The sequence below is a fragment of the Pan troglodytes genome, chromosome 2, assembly GCF_028858775.2.
Source record: "Pan troglodytes isolate AG18354 chromosome 2, NHGRI_mPanTro3-v2.0_pri, whole genome shotgun sequence".
NCBI lineage: Eukaryota > Metazoa > Chordata > Mammalia > Primates > Hominidae > Pan > Pan troglodytes.
In genome coordinates, this window is record NC_086015.1 from 36,728,896 (window position 1) to 36,742,879 (window position 13,984).

The following is a 13,984-nucleotide window of genomic DNA, read 5'->3' on the forward strand; positions in this document are numbered from 1 at the left end:
CCTTTGCACACCAGCTGTGTTAATTTCAGTTTTTTAAATGAATTCCACTCTTTAAAGGCTTTTGAAATTTTCTCTTCTAGACCTTATTTTTCCTTTTATCTTCTTTTTTGAAAGGAAAGATAGTTTTATGTCACACCAGGTTAACTTTCCTCTCTTCATTGGGTTCTTTTTCTTTTGAAGGTCCTGTCTCTTGGCAGTCTCAATTTTCTGATATACTCCAGCCCATACCTTGCTTCTTTTGCTTCTGTAATCAGATGTTTGTTTGTTTTTTTTTTTTTCCATCTCCATGACCTAGAAAAGAAATGTATTTCATGGAGTCATAGACTTTTTTAGTTAGAAGGAACCTCACAAGATCCCCTGGTCCACCCCTCTGCCTTCAGGCAGGTAAAATATTCTCCTCATTTTACAGGTCAGCCAGCTGAGGTCTGAAAAGTTAAATGATGTACAGAGACCACACATACCTAGTTAGTGGCTGAATAGGTGCAGATTGAGTATCCCTTATCCAAAATGCTTGGGACAAGAAGTGTTTCAGATTTGGGATTTTTTTTAACTTTGGAATATTTGCATTATACTTACTGGTTCAGTATTCCTAACCTGAGTTCCAAAATGCTACCATGAGCATTTTATTTGAGCATCATTGGTGCTCAACAAGTTTTGGATTTTGAGGCTGGACACAGTGGCTCACACCTGTAATCCTATCCTTTGTGAGGCCAAAGTGGGTGGATCACTTGAGCTCAGGAGCTTGAGACCAGCCTGGGCAACATAGTGAAACCCTGTCTCTATGAAAAAATTAGCCAGGCATGGTGACACATGTTTGTGGTCCCAGCTACTCAGGAGGCTAAGGTGAAAGGATCTCTTGAGCCTAGTAGGCAGAGGTTGCAGTAAGCCAAGATTGCAACACTGCACTCCAGCCTGGGTAACACAGTGAGATACCATCTCAGAAACAAAAAAAGTTTTGGATTTTGGAGGATTACAAATTTCAGATTTCAACATTTCAGGTTAGGAATGCACAACCTCTATTGGAATTCAGGTTTCTTTCCGCCTAAAGTAATATTCCTCATTACATGTGCTAGTGTTTAGTAGATATTTTCCTAAGGAAGATTTAATCACTGGAATTTCTGAAATGAGAGGCCTTGCAGTGCCTAGTAAAATGACATTGTTGGCATTGCAAGTTGCTTTCATTCATGGCTCTAGGTGATAGGCATTCATTTGAGTAAAGACTTATGCTTTGCCATTTAAAGCTTTGTATCCTTTTTTGGAGGGTGGTCTGAAATGTGTGCTTTACTGTAGGTTGTGACTATTCTTTTCTGTGTTTTTTTTCTCCCAGAAGAAAAATTTGCCCAAGCAGTGTGTTTTTTGCTTGTAGACCTGTATATATTAACCTACCAAGCTGAGAAAGCTTTGCATCTTCTTGCTGTCCTAGAAAAAATGATTTCACAGGGTAACAATAACAAAAATGGAAAGAATGAGGTGAGTCTTTAGAGGTGATCAGACTAAAATCTAAAATGTGATTAATTCTCTCTACTTGTTGGTTTACTGGATTAAAAAGAAAGCACTTAAAATATGATTAATGTTTGTGGTTATGAACTATTAACAGCTTAAAGATACAATTTTCATATTATAAGCTTTACCATTTTAAAGTGTAGAGTTTAGTGGTTTTGAGTGTACTCACATTTGTACAACCATTACTACTATCTAATTTCAAAATATTTTTATCACCCCAAAAAGAAACCCTGTACCATTTGCAGTCACTCCCCATTTCCCCCTTTCCTCAGCCCCAAGCAGCCGTTAATCTAATTACTGTCTCTGAATTTACTGTCTGGACATTACATATGAATGGAATCATAATATGCGGCTATTTGTCACTGGCTTTTTTTACTTAGTGTAATGCTTTCAAGCTTCATCCATATTTTAGCATATACTTATTTTTTTTTCATGTACTTCATGCCTTTTGTGGCTGAATAATATTCCATTCATTATATGAATATGCCACATTTTAAAAAATTCTTTATCAGTTGGTAGACATTTGGGTTCTTTTCTACTTTTTGGTTATTATATATAGTGCTTCTGTGACCAATCATGTACAAATTTTTGTGTGGATATATGTTTTCAGTTACCTTGGATATAATATTTAGGAGTAGAATCACTGGGTTATATGGTATCTTAACTCTATATTTAACCCTATACAAGACTGTTTTACAAAGTGGCTGCACTATTTTAAATTCCCACCGGCCACTTGTGAGGTTGTAATTTCTCCACATTGTTACCAACACTTGTTATTGTCTATCTTTAAAAAAAAATTAGCTATCTTAGGGGGTGTGAAGTGGTATCTTGTTACAGTTTTGATTTTTATTTTCCTAATGACTAAGGATGTACATTGAGCATCTTTTCATATATGAGCTATTATTTTTATAGAATTGAAAGATTGGAATTAAGACAATAGAATCCATAACCTGGATAAACACTATTGCTTTCATTAGGGAAAATGTCATCATTAAAGTTCTTCAAAAAAAAAAAAAAAAAATACATGGCTGGGCGTGGTAGCTCACACCTGTAATCCCAGCACTTTGAGAGTCCAAGGTGGGTGGATCACCTGAGGTCAGGAGTTAGAGACCAGCCTGGCCAACATGGTGAAACCCTGTCTTTACTAAAAATACAAAAAATAGCTGGGCATGGTGGCACACAACTGTAATTCCAACTACTCAGGAGGTTGAGGCACGAGAATCACTTGAAACTGGGAGGCGGAGATTGCAGTGAGCCAAGATTACGCCACTGCACTCCAGCCTGGGAGACAGAGCAAGACTCAAACTCAAAAATAAAAAAGCATACAGTTATGATGTTTAAGCTTCACCATGTTCTGGTGAGAGACTTGGTGCCCAGTATGAGTATATCCTGGGTCTCATGTTTTTCTTTTACTTGTGCTTCTGGTTATCAAGGGATGACCCTTCTTTCTTCCGTTTTCTGTCCCTTTGTTTTAAAAGGAGTATTTGCAGGAAACGTTGCCAATACCTTTTTGCCTGTGTACATTCTTGATGTTTAAAAAGAAAATAAATATCTGGCATTACTTTTTTCAATTTAAGTGTGTATTCATAAGGGATTTCAGTTGAATAACCTTAGCATTATACCGAAACATTGTGTAGTAAAATATTTATATTCAGTACTTGTAAAATTTGATTAAATATAATTTAATTTAGCAGATGCTTATGTGCTCTGCCAGGTTCTAAGGTACTCTGCTAGGTACTAAGGTGACAAAAACGTTGCAGTCCTTGCTTTCAAGGATCTCATGTCTAGGAAGAGATAAATTGGGCAACATCTGGTCGTGGACAAGGAGGAAAGAGGTGAAAGAGGTTAGGGAATGTTTCAAAGGAATTTGGATGTTTGTTTTGGGCCTTGGAAGATGGTTAATAGTTTGACAAGTCAGACAAGGAGGGGTAGAGCAGGATAACCAGCCTGGCAGAGAATATCACAAAAGGTATGAGCTTAATGGTGTGCTGGAGACCTTTCTGGTAATGAAATGAACAGTACCAGAGAAATGCAGAGGAGAGCAGTGGGAGATGATGTTGGCAATATGAGTGTGAGTGATAGCTTGAAGAACTTTGAATACTAGAAAGTTCAAATTTGATATGATTGGCAGTGTTCATAACAGAGAAAGTTTTAAGAAGTGGGTAGATCTGTTCTGGGTTTTAGAAAGATATTCTGAGTTTTGCTTAAAGTAATATTCATGCTTTTTAAAACAAGCCCAGGCTGGCCACAGTGGAGACCCCCGTCTCTATGAAAAATTAAAATTGTAAATAAATAAAACCAGCTCATCATTACGTTCGACTGTGAGCTTCTCATGAGTAGAGCTTCCTGTCACCCACTCTAGACTACTGAACCTCAGTCTCCAGGAGTGGGACCTGGGATTCTGCATTTTTTAAAGACAGGGTCTTGCTCTGCCACCTCAGGCTGGAGTATAGTAGCACAATCACGCCTCACTGCAGCCTTGATCTCCTGGGCTCAGGCAGTCTTCCCACCTCAGCTTCCTGAGTAGCTGGGACTACAGATACATGCCACCATGCCCAGCTAATTTTTGTATTTTTTGTAGAGATGCGATTTTGCCATGTTACTTAAGCTGGTCTCGAACTCCTGGGCTCAAGCGATCCGCCCGCCTCTGCCTTCCAAAGTTCTGGGATTACAGGCATGAACCACCATTTCCCACAAATTCTACATTTTGAAAATGCTCTCTAGGTAATTTAGACTAGCTCACTTGGAAATCACTGATTTAAATTATGGTCAAAAATATTTAATTTTGATAAACTTTGTTTCATCACCCTACAGACTGGTAATAACAACAACAAAGATGGATCTAATCATAAAGCTGAAAGTGGAGCTCTAATAGAAGCTGCAAAATCAAAGATACATCAGGTAGTATAAATTTTAAAGGGGGGCAATACATCACATATATTTAATTGTAGTTATGACAAATGAAGCAATGAGATAGATCATTGGAAGCAGTCAATAATTCAAGGTGCATATATTTGTCTTTTGAAGTATTGTAGTTTAGAAGCACATTTATCCTAAATACATTTTTCTTAAGAGGATAATATAATTTATTTAAATTGCTCTATAAATAAAGTTTGAGAGAAATGGCACGGGAATGTACTGCATGATAAAATCAACTGGAATTTTAAAAAGTCATTGTTAGCCATGTGCAGAAGAGGATTGATAGGATTTTTGCCCGGAACTTGAGTATTTAAGTTTTTTGTTTGTTTTTTGAGACGGAGCCTCACTCTGTCACCCAAGCTGCAGTGCAATGGTGCGATCTCGGCTCGCTGCAGCCTCTGCCTCCCAGTTTCAACCTCTGCCTCCCAGTTTCCTGCCTCAGCCTTCCTGAGTAGCTGGGATTACTAGTGTGCATCACCACACCCGGATAATTTTTTGTATTTTTAGTAGAGACAGGGTTTCATCATGTTGGCCAGGCTGGTCTCAAACTCCTGACCTCAGGTGATCCACCTGCCTCGGCCTCCAAAGTACTGGGATTACAGGCGTGAGCCACCACATCTGGCTAAGTTTTTATTCTACCGTGATTTTAGTATTTTGAAACATATTCGAAGAGTACAGTGAAAATAGCATATTTTCTAAAATTGTAAACTTGATTTAGCAAGTAATTAGTGTAACTATGTTGTAAATAGATTGGGTTTTCTTAACTAGAAAGTAAAACTGTATGTAAATCCACCATAGTTTTAACATACTAACATTTTCCCTTTGACAGTACAAAGTACGAGCTTATATCCAAATGAAGTCTCTGAAAGCATGTAAAAGGGAAATCAAGTCAGTCATGAATACAGCTGGAAATGTAAGTTTCTTCTGGACTTTTGTTTTTCAATTTGTGTCTTTCTTATTTAGACTATGGGTATTGTCAGGTTTAAATAATTTATCTTAGTCTTTTACATATACTGCCAGATATGAACCTTGCTATTTTAAAGTTGGGAAGTAGTAATAATACTGTGTCTATAGTTTAATTTTTTTTTTTTTTTACTTAAAATTACAACAAGCACTTTTCTATTTTATGTAACCTTCAAAACCACCATTTTAAATAACTGCCTATTTTTCTGTGACTGGTTTATCACAACTCACTTAAACATTTTGCTAATATTAGACATTTAGGTTATTTTAGAATTTTTTAGTATTATACTCAAAACATTTATGGCCAGGTGGTGACTCACCTGTAATCCCAGCACTTTAGGAGGCCAAGGTGGGCGGATCACCTGAGGTCAGGAGTTCAAGACCAGCCTGGTCAACATGATGAGACCCTGTCTCTACTAAAAATACAAAAATAAGCCGGGTGTGGTGGCGTGTGCCTGTAGTCCCAGCCACTAGGGAGGCTAAAGTGGGAGGATCACTTGAACCTGGGAAGCAGAAGTTGCAGTGAGCTGAGATCGTGTCATTGCACGCTAGCCTGGGCAACAGGGTGAGACCCTGTCAAAAAAAATTTTTTAAATAAAAAAAAATTTATTAAAAATCTAACAGTCAAATTGTAGCCAAAACCTGCCCCTTCCAAGTGACTTTTGGCTTGACAGTACCTTCGATTTAACTGAGATAGAATTACTTCTTCCTTCCACTCCCTCCACCCTAATCTTTCATTGATAATTTTTAAGACGGTGTAGGAAAGAAACAGAATTGTGAACAATCTTGATGCTTCTAGAAAAACTATAAATTTAGAAGTATAAAGTCATGAGAAAATATGGTTAAAAATCTCAGGCAGGATCCAGATTAGTCACTGAGTTAGTTAATATGCTAGTGATTTTTGAGAACAATTGTGGCCTAGACCTGAGCCTAAGAGGGAAAGGCCCAGTTAGCCAGCCACCCATTATCAAACTTTTTTTTTTTTTTTTTTTTTAATGATAAAAGACATAATTCCTAGCCAGGCGCAGTGGCTCACGCCTGTAATCCCAGCACTTTGGGAGGCTGAGGCGGGCGGATCACGAGGTCAGGAGATCGAGACCATCCTGGTTAACACAGTGAAACCCCATCTCTACTAAAAATACAAAAAATGAGCCGGGCGTGGTGGCGGGCGGCTGTAGTCCCAGCTACTCGGGAGGCTGAGGCAGGAGAATGATGTGAACCCGGGAGGCGGATCTTGCTGTGAGCTGAGACCGCGCCACTGCACTCCAGCCTGGGCGACAGAACAAGACTCATTCTCAAAAAAAAAAAAAAAAAAAAAAAAAGACATAATTCCTGCCTTAAAGGAGACCACAGTCATAGAGGAAAGACAATTGAAAATTAATAGTCATCCTAAATCGGCGAAAACTTCAGGAGGAATAGCTACCACTAAGAATAAGCACTGAAAGCCCTTGTTTCTTTAGTGACCAGAACTTTGGGGTGGGTGGGAGGCAGAGCAAAGGATAAACTAGGATTTAGAAGGAAAGCCTGCTGCTAAATTAAGTGAATAAATAGGCCAGGCGTGATGGCTCATGCCTGTAATTGCAGCACTTTGGAAGGCTGAGACAGGCAGATTACCTGAGGTCAGGAGTTTGAGACCAACCTTGCCAACATGGGGAAGCCCCATCTCTACTAAAAATAAAAAAATTAGGTCGGGCATGGTGGCTCACGCCTGTAATCCCCACACTTTGGGAGGCTGAGGCAGGCGGATCCCAAAGTCAGGAGTTCAAGACCAGCCTGACCAACATGGTGAAACCCCATCTCTACTAAAAATACAAAAATTAGCCAGGTGTGGTGGCATGCGCCTGTAATCCCAGCCACTGAGGAGGCTGAGGCAGGAGAATTGCTTGAACCCGGGAGGCGGAGGTTGCAGTGAGCCGAGATCACGCCACTGCACTCTAGCCTGGGCGACGGAGTGAGACTCCGTCTAAAAACAAAAACAAAAACAAAAATTTGCCTGGCATGGTGGCGCATGCCTGTAATCCCAGCTACTCAGGAGGCTGAGGCAGGAGAATTGTTTGAACCTAGGAGGCGGAGGTTGCAGTGATCCGAGATCATGCCACTGTACTCCAGCCTGGGTGACAGAGCAAGACTCCGTCTCAATCAATCAATCACTCAATCAGGATTCCAGGTGTCCTCCTAGATGGATGTTGAGTCTCCAGAGCTCTCTGCATGCTTTCGTACTCTAAACAGGTAGTACTATCTAGGGTCCTCCACCAGGAGGATTCTTAGGAGAAGTGAAAGGTGATCTACCATTCAAAACGTGATCTTTGGAACAGCAAGATTAGTGCTTGCAAATAAGGCATTCTGTTGAAAATTCTTCCATTTGTAGAATGGCACTTTTTTTTTCCTATTTGAAAAAGTATTTGATTATTTATATCTCTGTAGGTTCTAATGAAAGGTGCATTTGTATCCTAAAAAGTAAGAAAGATCACCAGTCTCTCTAATAACTATTAAAATGAAGGACATAGATTGTGTTGTCAAATTGGTTTTCAGTTAGTAGTGTAGTAGATGAACACAATCAGTTGATAATCTACAGACTGTATTCTTATACATATACCTATATTTATTTTTTCAGGTGGACCCTTAGTAATTCTTTTTACAAAGTGCTCTCTGACAAGTTTCAATTTTTTTGATTGTGAGAGCAATGAAAAATTTAAAGACTATATAGTTTTTTGTGACTGTGACTTAATTGATTCATTTATGGTTTTGAACACATGTCAGTACAACAGTATAATTAAGATCTTACGTTAGGCGTCTGAAAACAAATTATAAGTAACTTTCATATTTTCTCTACAGTCCGCACCCTCTCTCTTTCTTAAAAGCAATTTTGAGTACTTAAGAGGTAATTATCGAAAAGCCGTGAAGCTATTAAATAGTTCAAACATTGCTGAGCATCCAGGATTCATGAAAACAGGTAAAAGAAAATTGTGAAATTTTAACTTTTTTTTGCCTTGCTCTTCTACTCCTTCTTGCTTGTCCACCTCCCAACACCCAGTCTTTTGAGTGATTTATGCTAATTTTTTAATGAAAATGTTTTAATATTTCTGGTGCAAAAATTTCCCGGAATTCTTGTTTCTACTTTAGAAGAAACCTCATTACTTCTTGCTTTCACTTTGCTTTCTTTCTTTTTTTTACTTTTCCAGGTTGGATCGCTTTCCTCCCCTCCCCCACCTTCTTTTTTATTTTTATTTTATTTTATTTTATTTTTTTGGAAATAGGGTCTTGCTGAGTGCAGTGCCACAATCACAGCTCACTACAGCCTCAACCTCCTAGGCTCCAGTGATCCTCCCACCTCACCCTCCCAGGTAGCTGGGACTATAGGCATGCACCACCATGCCTGGCTTATTTATTGTAGAAACAAGGTCTCATTATGTTGCCCAAGCTGGTCTCAAACTCCTGGGCTCAAGTGATCCGCTGACCTCAGTCTCCCAAAGTGCTGGGATTACAGGCATGCACCACTGTGCCTGGCCCAGATAGCTTGTCTTTTTTCTTTAACCTGACTTGCCCTCCCTCCCTCCCTCCCTTCCTCCCTCCCTTCCTTCCTTCCCTCCTTCCTTCTTTCTTTTCCTTCTTTTCCTTCCTTCCTTCCTTCCCTCCCTTCTTCCCTTCCTTCCCTTCCCTCCCTTCCCTCCTTTCCTTCCCTTCCTTCTCTTCCCTTCCTTCTCTTCCCTTCCCTCCCTCTCTTCCCTCTCTTCCTTCCTTCCCTTCCTTCCCTTCCTTTCTTTTTTTTTTTTTTTTGACAGAGTCTTGCTCTGTTGCCCGAGCTGGAGTGCAGTGGCACCATCTTGGCTCACTACAGCCTCCATCTCCCTCCCGGGTTCAAGCAATTCTCCCACCTCAGCCTCCTGAGTAGCTGGGACTACAGGCACGCACCACCATGCTCAGCTAATTTTTGTATTTTTTGGTAGAGACAAGGTTTCCATGTTGCCTAGGCTGTATCGAACTCCTGACCTCAAGTGACCCACCCACCTCAGCATCTCAAAGTGCTGGGATTACAAGTGTGAGCCACCGCACCTGGCCCTTTCATTTGTTTTTGTAAGATCCTTGGACTTTTGCTTTGTGAAGTGAGACCTAATTTTTCTTTCATCTTTTTTTTTTTTTTTTTTTTTAGTGAATTACCATCTATACCAGAAAAGTGAGGCCTTTTAAGTAAATAATATGTTTTTACTTTTTTCTGCCATAAAGCCAGTTAATAATATAATTTTTTTCAGTAACTTGCCCAATTTTAATATGACTTCTTTAGATCATTACCTAGATCAAAAATCTTTCTATAATGCTAGGAAGATAAGTATTATTACATATTCTTTTTTTTTTTTTTGAGCCAGTGTCTCCCTCCGTCGCCCAGGCTGGAGTGCAGTGGCACGATCTCGGCTCACTGCAAGCTCTGCCTCCTGGGTTCGCGACATTCTCCTGCCTCAGCCTCCCGAGTAGCTGAGACTACAGGCGCCCGCCACTGCACCCGGCTAATTTTTTTGTATTTTTTTTTTTTAGTAGAGACAGGGTTTCACCGTGTTAGCCAGGATGGTCTCGATCTCCTGACCTCGTGATCCGCCCGCCTCGGCCTCCCAAAGTGCTGGGATTACAGGCGTGAGCCACCGTGCCCGGCCTATTACATATTCTTGCCTCTATTTAGACTAAAAAGTCTTACAAATCCTTTGATATTAATGATAATATGAAAGTAAAAATTGTGACTGTCATTTAGGTTTATATCATCAGTATTTGATGGGGCAGGAGAAGGAAAATCACTTATTCGAGAAATGAGGATAAACTATTGAAAATGTATGTTTTGCCTCAAGTTTAAAATGCAAACAATTAATATGTATTTTGGTATGTTTTGTCTTGTTTTTTTTGGATTCTATTCAGATACACGCACAGAATACACATGCAAACATACTGAGACCTTCCCCTATTTACCCTTTCAGTTCACAGGAGTGATGGAGGATGGAGAAAGGCACTTTTTCCTTATAATTCTCTTGTGGGTATTATTTCTGTTCTAAATACCCATTTCTAATTCTGCTCAATTTTAGTGTTTTGTTTTCATTGTCATAGTTTCTCCTCAGAGGTCCACTAACACACAACATGCAATGATCCCTCAAACTAAAAAGATAATATACTTTGAGAAAATTTTGCTTAGGATTTTCTTGATGTAGGTGTCAGTATTGACATTGTCAATCTTTAAAATGAAGGCAGGAGCTGGAAGTGGTGGCTCATGCCTGTAATCCTAATGCTTTGGGAGGCCAAGGCAGGAGGACCAGGAGTTCGAGGTTCTAGTGAATCATGATCATGCCACTGCACTCCAGCCTGGGCAACAGAACAAGGCCTTGTCTCTAAAAATAAATTAATAAATAAAGATGGCCAGGCGTGGTGGCTCACACCTATAATCAATCCCAGCACATTGGGAGACTGAGGCCGACGGATCACTTGAGGTCAGGAGTTCAAGACCAGGCTGGCCAACATGGAGAAACCCCGTCTCTACATAAAATACAAAAATTAGCCAGGCATGATGGCATGCGCCTGTATTCCCAGCTACTTAGGATCCCAAAGTGCTGGAATTGTAGGTGTGAGCCACCGAGCTCAGTCTAGTTTTTCTCTTTTAAATATTGTCATTGCCTAATTTAAAAATATGTCAGAAGATTACCTTTAGATTTTAAGTGCTAAACAATAAATATCCTGATTATTAATTTTGTCATTCTAGTCAGGCATTTTATGTCATTAAGGGCCATTGTTTTGGAATGTTTGGGTAGCTATTTAGAAAAACAACATTAAAGGCCGGGCGCGGTGGCTCACACCTGTAATCTCAGCACTTTGGGAGGCTGAGGCGGGCAGATCACAAGGCCAGGAGATAAAGACCATCCTGACTAACACGGTGAAACCCCGTCTCTACTAAAAATACAAAAAATTAGCCAGGTGTGGTGGCGGGCGCCTGTAGTCCCAGCTACTCAGGAGGCTGAGGCAGGAGAATGGCATGAACCCGGGAGGCAGAGGTTGCAGTGAGCTGAAATTGCGCCACTGCACTCCAGCCTGGGCGACAGAGTGAGACTCCGTCTCAAAAAAAAAACAAAAGAAAAGAGAATATTAAAGCTTAGATTACTTTCATTACGCCAAAATAAAATTCAGAGAGATGAAGGATTAACATTTAAAAATAAATAAAAGCAGTAAGATAAAACTTGGATGAATATTTTAATTTTGTGATGGAGAAGGCTTGAGTAAACATTTTCCAAAATCTAAGTACCATAGAATTTAGAAAACATGGCTAAATTTGATCACATTAAAATGTTAAACATTTTATGATTAAAAATGTAAACACACATACACATACTGAACCAAGTCACGAAACAAATGACAAACAGAGGTGGGCAGGAATATTTGAAACAGATGTGACAGAAGGTTTCTATAACATATAAAACAACTAGTAACCAACAGAAAAAACATCCGTAACCAAATAAAGCAATAGATCGGCCAGGAACGGTGCTCACACTTGTAATCTCAGCACTTTGGGAGGTCGAGGCAGGAGGATCACTTGATTCCAGGAGTTTGCGACCAGCCTGAGCAACACAGGGACCCTGTCTCTGCAAAAAAATAAAAAAATTAGCTGGGCATGGTGGCCCGTGCCTGTAGTCCCAGCTACTCAGGAGGCTGAGGCATGAGGATTGCTTGAGCCCAGGAGGTCGATGCTGCAGTGAGCCCTAATTATGCCACTGCACTGTAGGCTGGGCGATGGAATGAGACCCTGTCTCAGAGAAAGAAAAAAAATAATACGGGTGAAAGACAAGAGGCAACACAGGCTGAAAAATACAAATTCCCAAACATGAAAAGATGCTTAGCTGCAGTGGTATTTAAAGAAGTGTGAATTAAAATCAGTGGAGACTTACAGTTTAATAGACATACTCTGTTCTGTTCCTTATTATTTTTTTTTTTTTCTTTGAGACAGTCTCACTCTGTCACCCAGGCTGGAATGCAGTGGTGCGATCTCGGCTCACTGCAACCTCTGCCCTCTAGGGCCAAGCAATTCTCCTACCTCAGCCTCCCGAGTAACTGGGATTACAGGCGCCCTCCACTACGCCCGGCTAATTTTTTTTTTTTTTTTGAGACGGAGTCTCGCTCTGTCACTCAGGCTGGAGTGCGGTGGTGCGACCTCAGCTTACTGCAAGCTCTGCCTCCTGGGTTCCCACCATTCTCCTGCCTCAGCCTCCCGAGTAGCTGGGACTACACGCGCCCGCCACCACGCCCAGCTAATTTTTTGTATTTTTAGTAGAGACGGGGTTTCACCATGTTAGCGAGGATGGTCTCCATCTCCTGACCTCGTGATCCGCCCACCTCGGCCTCCCAAAGTGCTGGGATTACAGGCATGAGCCAATGCGCCCAGCCCAATGCCTGGCTAATTTTTGTGTTTTTAGTGGAGGTGGGGTTTCACCATGTTGGCCAGGCTAGTCTCGAACTCCTGACCTCAAGTGATCCACCCGCCTCAGCCTCCCAAAGTGCTGGGATTACAGGCGTGAGCCATCGTACCCAGCCTCACTCTGTTCTTTTCTATATATTCTTGCTATTCACTTAATATGCTTTGGTTGTTTCCATGCATACTTGCTTCCTTGTTTCTAATTTCTACATAATATTTCATTAGTGGATGCAATGCATATACATTATATTACTGATAAACACTTTTTGTCTTTTGCATTTTTGTATCATTTGTCTACAGTTACTAAAAATTAGCTGGGCATGGTGGCTCATGCCTGTAATCCCAGAACTTTGGGAAGCCAAGGTGAAAGGGTTGCTTGAGCCCAGGAGTTCGAAACCAGGGTAGGCAATATAGTGAGACCCTGTCTATTTTACAAAATTGTTTTAAAAAAGGAAAAAAAAAATCAACAAAATTAGACTAACAAAATAGGACTGGTTTTTTAAAAATAATTTGTATCACCTTTAATAAAAGAGATTTTAAAAGGAGTTTTAAAATTTTTCAGATATTTCCTAAATTTCAAATGCCTTGTGAACTGTTCTTTAGGGAGTAAGTGGAATGGTAACAGTGTTAACTCATGCAAGATGAGCCCAATTCTTGTCTGAGGGACATCAACATTAAAATTTTTCTGTGGACAAATTTATTTGCATTTTTTTCAGGTGAATGCTTGAGATGCATGTTCTGGAATAACCTTGGTTGCATCCATTTTGCCATGAGCAAGCACAATTTGGGAATATTCTACTTTAAAAAGGCTCTGCAAGAGAATGACAATGTCTGTGCACAGCTCAGTGCAGGTAGCACTGATCCAGGTAAGCCCAGTACTGGGGGACAGTTTGTATTTACTACTTCAGAAAAGCATGATTTAAAAAGCATGAATGTGGTTAAAATACCCACCATGTAGACTTACATATAGTTAACTCTGATCTTACCCAACAAGTTTGGCTCTGGGGATTTTTAGTAGATATTGCTACTTTGAATAGCAATAACAAGGTGTTAAGAGTAATTTTGAATTATCCAGAAATTTAAGTTGCATTCCATTTTTCATTGATTTGAAAATGAGTAATTCCCTGTGGTAATGTTATATACCAGAATGTTTGATTAGTCACA

The 13,984-nt window shown here is 40.1% G+C and overlaps 1 protein-coding gene across 32 annotated transcripts in view; it reads left to right on the forward strand.

Annotated features, from left to right (window-relative positions):
* CNOT10 (CCR4-NOT transcription complex subunit 10) overlaps positions 1 to 13,984 on the forward strand; it is an 88,883-nt gene that overhangs the window by 26,822 nt on the left and 48,077 nt on the right. For all 32 annotated transcript variants that reach the window (XR_010155550.1, XR_010155551.1, XR_010155553.1 and 29 more), the window contains 5 exons: positions 1,328 to 1,470; positions 4,318 to 4,404; positions 5,252 to 5,335; positions 8,221 to 8,338; positions 13,537 to 13,686. Coding sequence is in view for 23 of the 32 variants with exons in the window: in XM_001168131.7 (XP_001168131.3) it covers positions 1,328 to 1,470; positions 4,318 to 4,404; positions 5,252 to 5,335; positions 8,221 to 8,338; positions 13,537 to 13,686 (582 nt within the window). In the remaining 9 variants the exon portion in view is untranslated. The remainder of the gene's footprint in view (positions 1 to 1,327; positions 1,471 to 4,317; positions 4,405 to 5,251; positions 5,336 to 8,220; positions 8,339 to 13,536; positions 13,687 to 13,984) is intronic.